Source organism: Copadichromis virginalis, linkage group LG7, assembly GCF_057382275.1.
Source record: "Copadichromis virginalis isolate Kocher_CV1m ecotype Utaka linkage group LG7, C_Virginalis_male_GT1.1, whole genome shotgun sequence".
NCBI classification, from domain to species: domain Eukaryota; kingdom Metazoa; phylum Chordata; class Actinopteri; order Cichliformes; family Cichlidae; genus Copadichromis; species Copadichromis virginalis.
The window spans coordinates 61,869,504-61,878,400 of NC_140624.1; the positions used below are offsets into that span (position 1 = coordinate 61,869,504).

At 40.0% G+C, this 8,897-nt stretch overlaps 1 protein-coding gene across 4 annotated transcripts; it reads right to left on the reverse strand.

The window, feature by feature from the left end:
* Positions 1-944: 944 nt before the first annotated feature.
* LOC146706448 (uncharacterized) lies at positions 945-8,292 on the reverse strand. 4 transcript variants are annotated; one of them, XR_014921561.1, is made up of 4 exons: positions 7,569-8,292; positions 5,574-5,711; positions 2,665-2,693; positions 945-1,574 (listed from the first exon to the last, which is right to left on the reverse strand). XR_014921561.1 is itself a non-coding variant. In XM_085464603.1 (4 exons), the coding sequence occupies exons 1-4, from the start codon at positions 7,682-7,684 to the stop codon at positions 1,190-1,192; spliced, it is 453 nt and encodes a 150-aa protein (XP_085320729.1). In that variant the 5' UTR covers positions 7,685-8,292; the 3' UTR covers positions 945-1,189. The 4 variants fall into 4 exon arrangements, 1 of the variants encoding a protein (XP_085320729.1); XR_014921560.1 differs by having other exon boundaries at positions 945-1,467; positions 1,545-2,693; XM_085464603.1 differs by lacking the exon at positions 5,574-5,711 and having other exon boundaries at positions 945-1,467; positions 1,545-1,574.
* Positions 8,293-8,897: the final 605 nt, after the last annotated feature.

Here is an 8,897-nt window from a genome sequence, read left to right on the forward strand (position 1 = left end):
CAAAACCCCAATTTTTTTCCAAATAAAACATGCAAACTGAATTATTTTCTAACCATGATGGAGGTTAGATGCATAGCAATAATTAAAAGTATCAATGAGTTTTATGTATCTTTGTTTTTTTGTGTGCAGTAACAGAAAAACAAAAAAACTCCCTCTCAGCTTGTTCGTGGCCAAAAATGGCCACCCCTGTTTACGTTTACAAAATACTATAAAATTAATATATATTAAAACATTTTTCTACTTTCATTGACTTGACATTTCACACCTGAGCCTCAACTCTCGTGGCCCGGTACCAAAGGACTCACGGACCGGGGGTTGGGGACCGCTGATCCAGATGAAGACGTGAGCCAAAGATCCTTTAAGTTTCATCTGATGAACTTACCTTTTCCTACATATGAAAAATGATGTGGTGTGAAGTAAATCGGGTTTGTATATATGTAGCCTCAGATGAGCATGAAATTTCATTTTTGACCTGCTTAATAGCAGTCTCAAATATTAAAGTCTTGGTGTTACAAAATCAATTGACATGTGCAGCAACTGAAATAAGACACCAAAGGCCACTCTTAATACAGACAGAAGTCGGGTAGTCAAAAATCTCTTATTCTGCTTTTTGTATTCTGAACTTCTTGAGTGGACAGCCAACAATCCTACAAATAGACTAGAGGATGTGCTTGAAATGTTTGTTAAAACAAATAACTGGACCTTACTTGTTAAGCTCAATGTTCTGACTGTCACATGGAGTCTTTCAGGTTGTTTTACGTTTACTATCACAAATGAATGTTTTTTTCCCCTAATGAATATACATTTTAGGTCTAAAGTGTCTAAAATCTGCAGTTTTGGAATTTTTCATGTGGATAACAAAATTAAAAAACAGAAAAAAAACACTCCAAAAAAAAACAAGTGATACATGTCACGAAGGACTGACATAATTTGATTCATAAGACTTTATTTGATATTCACACACACCATATTAACGGTTTCAGATAGTTCATCAGCCATATTGATCAGTCTAAGGCAGGTGGTTTTGTATGCTGAATAAAAATCCTGTCGACAAACGTCAAATGTTACGTACGGTTCAAAATGACTCCCGTACAAGAACGTAGTAAGGTCTACTATTGACCAGTAAGAAACTACCACACTCACACTGCAATGGGGTCCACAAGATTTAGTTTTCTTCGTCCAAGTCAGACTACAGGCTGAGGACACAACTCCGGCCTGGAATCCAAGGCCCAAAGCCATGAACTTCTTCTTTTTGCATGTTGTTGTAAGTTAAAATCCTAATAAAACATCTAATTATATATTTACCTGCTGACTGCAAAACAGCCACCACACCTCCGGCTGTCACTTCTCCTCCATTAGAAGCTGCAGCAGACGACATCATGCCTGCAGCGCAGGAGCCTGCAGCTATTCCAGCTGAGTTGAAACCTGCAGCTCCCAGAAGAGCAGGAGCAGTGACTACAGCACCTACTGCAGGAAGACAAGACATGTATCAGACATGGATCGGGCTTTGATTCAAATTAGTTAAAGATAAATAAACTGCTTACTTGCTCCTGCAGCAGTACACACAGCTGTCACTATAACACAACATAAGAACACACATTAACATCTAACTGGGCCATAGCTCAGCACACAGCTGATCAAGGATTTAGATCAAGTAACTGAGCTACAGAGAAGACGGGGAGGCTCTACGCTACGATGGAGTATTAGAGCCACAAGAAAAAAGTTGTTGATATGGACATTACTGTTCCACAACAAACTGCTATAATTACTGTTTCTGCTACAAAATTCCTTATTTAGATGAGTTAGTGAAACAAATTGATCAGCCATTGTGTGATACAACATTCAACCTCTTTATTGCACGAGGATGTAACCATCGATAACCTTGCATCTGTCCATTAGATCGTGGCTCAAGAGTTGGCAGTTTGTCTTGTAATTGGAAGGTTGCCGGTTCAAGCCACGGCTCGGACAGTCTTGGTCGTTGTGTCCTTGGGCAAGACACTTCACCTACCGCCTACTAGTAGAGGCCAGAGGGCCCGATGGCGTGATATGGCAGCCTCGCTTCTGTCGGCCTGCCTCAGGGCAGCTGTGGCTACAACTGTAGCTTGCCTCCACTAGTGTGTGAATGTGAGAGTGAATGAATAGTGGAATTGTAAAGCGCTTTGAGGGTCTTGAAAAGCGCTATATAAATGCAATCCATTATTATTATTACCAGCCCTTTTTTGGTACAACCTAATACTTATCACCACACTGCGTTTATGAGCTAAAACCAGGGAGTTTTAGCTCATGAGCTAAAACTCCTGGTGAAAAGCATTTTAAAGTTGTGTTCTGGTTATTTTAGCTCATGTTTCCTTCTTGCTAAAACCAATTCTGAAGTACGGTTTCACCAACTCAGATGATATACAGTAGCAACCATGGCAGCTTGCCTTGAGACAGCTGTAATCTCCACATTTTGACTTTATTCTCAAAATGATCGATAATACCTTTCTTAACTTTGCCCTAATACTACATCGTATTATCCTCACTGCAGCACAGTTACATGTAATTGTTTCAGGAAGAAACACTTGGTTACTGATCATCAGGATGCTTCACAATGAATACATGTATTGATATGTATTTATGAGTTTTAGAGACAAAAATAAATAAATAAGCAAATAGGTTTGTTACCTGCCCGGCTGTGATGGCTAAGGCTGTCACTGAAACACAAGAAAGAAAATAAAAGATCTCACCACAGCTCAGTCTGGAATAATTAAGACATTATCTGTAATGCTAGAATCATCAACTCATATAATGTAGAGATGATCTGAAAAAGGCAGCTGTACTCACACTGTATATACATAACACTATTTATACCAATTCCATGTGCAATACTCAACTGTATATACATAACACTATTTATTACATATTACTTACGTCTTGTATATTGTACATTTTATATATATATATGTTTTTCCTCATGTTAATACTGTTCATATGTACATAGCGCTGCAGAACTGTACCCCCCCCCCCCCCCCCCAGCATGTTTACACTGAGTATGAGATGCTCTGTACAACTGTATAGTGACAATAAAGGCATTCTATTCTATTCTATTCTATTCTATTCTATTCTATTCTATTCTATTCTATAGACCCATTGTTCCACTCAGGATGAGGAACCTAAGATTGGACTGTGTCTTAAACAGAAGTGAGCATCAGCTGTTATTTCCTGGATAATGAAACTGAATGGGCGTCACTGGGTCTATGAAGTAAATAAACTTCCTTTAGTCATCATAGAACAAGTGATTGTGAGGCTGGATCTCAGGAGGTTTGACATAGTTATTTATTTTATTTATTTTATGTTTTTTATTATGTATTTCACACACATGTGTTATTTCAAGGATTGTTCTTTCTATTTTAATCCTTATGTTAAATCAACTGCTTAAAATAAACACAAACAAAAAGGAGGTTATGATACGGAGCGTGTTTGAATGTTATTTGGGTCACTGAAAATGTGTCTGCATTATGTGTGTCCATTCTTTGGGGTGTGGTATGCAACAGAAGAAAGACCGCAGGTACCAATTAGTGTAGAATTTCCTCACATACTTGAGTCATACCTTGATTCTGGTTTAATGTTGTTAAGAAAAATAGTGAGAAACAGAAATGGAAATAAAATGGGTGAGTATAAAAGGCTTATCACAGCAGACACAAGAGCAGAAGGTGAGAGGAGTTATAAAAACAACCAACGTCTGAGAAGCCCTGGACAGGAGATCCTATGAAATGGCAGCACTGGAGATCATGACAAGACACACGTTCAGGAAAGTTTATTACACTGCATTTAATCCCAGTCATTTTCAGAGAGAGATTAAAGGTTGAAGACTGATTTATAACAAGTCCCCACACAAAAATAGATAAAGCACTAAAAGTGCCTCACTGACGAGCAAGAAGTGCAATAAATAACTGAGAAGTGATACATGCTGTATGGGCGTCGCACATATGACGAGTTAGGAGTGAGAACGTGTTGATCTGCAGGGAAGCAGGAGACTGTTGTTATAGAGTGGATTGAGGATTTTTATTCTTTATTTCTATTTTTCAAGACTTTGTGAATTGTCTTTTTTTAAATAACTTGGCTTACCCTTTTTGGTTTTGTTAATATTGGCTGTTGGGTTAGAATATATTTATTATATAGGTCATCCAGTTAAGGTAAATGTCATGTTTTGAATTGTTAGAATCTGATGAGCATTATTTTATTTTATTTTTTGTTGTTTTGTTTTTCTGTTTTCCCCCTGAGAGATTACCACCTTAACGTGGTCAGGCGATGTGATGGCTGCAGTTACAGCCACACAGTGGTAATATCAGTGTAGAGGCTTACACACAACACTGCATCCACATTGGTCTTTCTTTAAATATAAGGTTTAATTTACAGGATAATAAATAACTGGTTTTGGTCTCAGTTAGGTTTTTGTGTGCTTTACCCCTTTTTGTGATTTTTGTGGGCTGATCAGCCACTATTTAAGTTTCCCCCGTTGTCTTCTTTAGTGAGGTCAGTTTGTTTGAGGTATCAGTATTGGTTGTTGTTAACTTTGAGTAGAGTTCTGTTATTTTGACCTCTTTTATGGGCACATATGATTTTTTTTTTTTGGTATAATTTAACCAACTATGTTGTTGGGTTAAGTTAAAAAAAAAATGGGGGGGATGACTGTACTGCAGTGGCCCTGAGAGGCCAAATGCAAACCATCAAAAAGGAAAGTTATGAGTTTAATGTTAAAATACGAGAGCGTTTCTCTCGTATCTGTCCTGATACTGCTATTTCATCTGCTATAAACAATAACCATACACTATTATTGCAATCTATACTACAGCTCAAAAGTCTGTAGAGAATTAAAAATGTCTTATTTTCTGACAACAGTAAAAATCGTTTAGAAGTTTTACTAAATTAATCAGAAGCGTAAAGAAATATAAATAATTAACGGTAACATTTATCATAAATCACAAATGAGATTTAGTGGAATATCTACTTAGTGTTGTTGAGACGTCGGTCTCTCCAATTCTTTTTGTCTCGGTAGAGATCACGCAGAGATGTTTCCAAATTTCACACAATCCTTTTATTACCCATTTTCCTTACAGATGCATCTGGAGATCAGCACACTGCATCCTGTGCAGTCCTACTCTAAAGGCTGATCTGAAGAGTTTCACACAACAGCTACAGTTATAGTCTCTGGTCTCCAATTTCTACAGTAAATCCCCCACAATGGAAAAACACTGGTAAAGTGGCCTGGGGTGCTGACACCCTGACCCCCATCTCCTTTTAAGGTAATGTACATTGGCAATTGTCTGCCCCTCACCCTCAGTAAATCTTGCTACTGTCCTGTGTTTGGGGTTAATTGCCCCACTTCCCTGCACCCCAGTTCTTTGTTCCCATCCCAGGACTATTTTCTATTTTCTAATCTTAAATCCTATAAACAACAAAATCATACTACGACACACACTAATAAACTACATTCACTATGACCTCAATACCTATTAGACAGTCCATTATTTCTACAGTGTACTGTTATGAAAACAACAGAATGATGATGAGACACTGTGGTAAAGTCTTACAGGTATATTTGCAGATAGTTATCAATACAGGATAAACACTGTGGGCTCCAGGAGACGGGGCAGAGGTAGGGAAGGTTGTCTGGAGGCACACTCAGACACTGTCACAGAAGGTCATGGAGATCCGTAACACTGAAACGTCTGCACAGAAACAAAGAGTGAGCAACCCATCTTGCCTCAATGATTACCGCCCAGTAGCACTCACCCCCATCATCACTAAGTGCTTAGAGCGACTGGTCCTAGCACACTTCAAATCCTGTCTCCCCCCCACCCTGGACCCCCACCAATTCGCATACCGCCGGAACAGGAGCACAGAGGATGCAGTCTCCATCGCAATGCACTCTGTCCTCTCACACCTGGACAACAACAACACCTACGCCAGAATGCTGTTTATAGACTTCAGTTCAGCATTCAATACAATCCACCCCTCACAACTCATCAGGAAACTGACAGACCTGGGTATCAGTTCCCTCATCTGCAAATGGTTACTGGACTTCCTGACCAACCGCCCCCAACATGTCCGGCTGGATAACCGCTGCTCATCTACCATCACAATGAACACCGGTGTACCACAAGGCTGTGTGATGAGCCCTTTCCTCTACTCCCTCTTCACCCACGACTGCAGACCTGCTGATGGTTCCAACACCATCATTAAGTTTGCAGATGACACCACGGTGATTGGCCTCATCAGCGACAACGATGAGGCCGCCTACAGGGAGGAGGTGGATCGTCTGGCTGAGTGGTGCGACAGAAACAACCTGCTGCTTAACACCGAGAAGACCAAGGAGCTCATCGTGGACTACAGGAGGAATGCTGACCCACATCCACCCATCCACATTAAGGGGACGGCTGTGGAGCGTGTGAGCAGCTTCAAGTTCCTGGGAGTCCACATCTCCGAGGATCTCACCTGGACGACCAACTGCTCCAAGCTGGTCAAGAAGGCTCACCAGCGCCTCTTCTTCTTGAGGACTCTGAGGAAGAACCACCTGTCCTCAGACATCCTGGTGAACTTCTATCGCTGCACCATCGAGAGCATCCTGACCAACTGTATAACAGTCTGGTACGGGAACTGCTCTGCCTCGGACCGGAAGGCGTTGCAGAGGGTCGTGAAAACTGCCCAGCGCATCGCCGGAGCACCACTTCCTGCCATAAAAGACATCTACAGGAAGCGGTGTCTGAAAAGGGCTGGGAAAATCATCAAAGACCCCAGTCACCCATCACATGGACTCTTCACCCTCCTGCCCTCTGGGAGGCGCCACAGGAGCCTCCGGACTAAGACCACCAGGTACCGGAACAGCTTCTTCCCCACAGCTGTCAGACTCCTGAACTCTGCCTCCTGACATCTGACCCACGTTAAACTCATGGACTGAACATACACACACCCACAATGGACAACTGTACCCTCAAACACAATAATAACATGGACTGAACCACCACTCACAACCACTAGCACTTTATATAGCCTCTGTAGAAACTATCTACACCCTCACTTATCTTAACTGCACTACTGTATAGCTCTGTGTAAATAATCATTCTGTACATTCGATAATTTTTAATCCTACAACTGTTTACAACTTGCATAGTTCCCATTTCTGTATAGCTGTATATCCCAGATTCTGTAAAGTTATTTATTTCATATTCTGTATAGTTTTTCATATTTATATCCTGTTCATATCCTGTACATAGCTTGTACTCACTACAGCCTGTACATACTTATAGTTATAGAATATTCACAACATACTTCATACCGTGTACATTATAACATACCATAATAGACCCATTTCTGTAATATACTCACATATCTATATTATTGCTAATATATATTGTAATATATCTATATCACTAAAGCACTTCTGGATGGATGCAAACTGCATTTCGTTGCCCTGTACCTGTGCATGTGCAATGACAATAAAGTTGAATTCTATTCTATTCTATTCTATTCAATTCAAAGGCAAGAACTGATGGAAAATGTGACATGACTGTGGCATAATACGTTACCTTGGTACTGCAATGATCTGGTTGTTTAGAAGCCAGCATGAAGACCTCGCGAGGAACAGGCGAGTAATCAGCTGATTGTTCACAAGTGACTGAGGGACGGGAAGATGGAGGAGCATCCCCTAAAAAAGACAAGCACACGGACAACAACACAGGCATACACCGAAAGAGGAGAGAGAAAGAAGCAGGCCAGCAAAAGAGAGCAAGGGAACCATGACATCTACTGAGGCCCATTTTTATTTGGTACATCGTGTCACCAGATGTCAGTTTGTGATGTTAGATCCCAACTTGTCAGTCACGAAATCTTTTTCCAAAGATATCAGCACAAACCAAAATCATTGTGTGGATTAAAAAGAGCAAATTGTTGAAGTTTGTGATGGATCATTCCATTTTCTGTTTGCACTTGTCAGATGTGTTGCAGGTATATAACCATGTGATCAGTCCATACAGCAGTGATCGTTACTACAAATGGGCCCATGTATAAGTGTGTAGATATTTCCTAATGCATCATGGGTGATTTAACATAAATGATTCATTAAACACACATCTGTGTAAACATTACTGATAAATTTCATGTAATATTATGTTAAAGTAAATGTAAATTATTAATTAAAAGACGACTGTTTCAATCTGACCACAAACCTTTGAGCAGTAGTGTCACGCTTATCAGTGGCTCATGGTTGCTTAAGGCCTATGTCTGTACTTGACCACAGAGGCAGAGCATCATTCAACCTGCCAGCTGCCTATCTTGGGAGCTTTTCAAGGATGACAGACTCCACTTTCTCTGCAGCAAGACAGCTCATAACTTTTTTACAGTGTCTCCCTGTCCTCAGACTTCTATATATTCTTCTGTAATAGATAACTATACGCTATCATTGCAATCTACACTACAGCTCAAACGTTTGAAGTCAATTTTCACCTGTTTATAACCATGTGATCTGTCCACACAGCAGTGATGGTTACTAAAAATGGGCCCATGTATAAGTGTGTAGACATTTCCTAATGCATCATGGGTGATTTAACATAAATGATTCATTAAACACACATCTGTGAAAACATTTATGATCATTTTCATGTAATATTATGTTAAAAGTAAATGTAAATTATTAATTAAAAGACAACTGTTTGAAACTGACCACAAACTTTTGAGCAGTAGTGTGTGTTGTATGCATGTGTCTGTCTGTATCTGATCAGGATTTTGTCATCAGTGTCAACAAAACGCTCATTTTTTAGCTGTTTCTGTCATCAAAATTGAGTTGGAGTGTTTTAACTCTGATGGCAATCTCTCCCTAACAAGTCCACTTTATTGCGTGCTCATTTTCTCCTATTAGT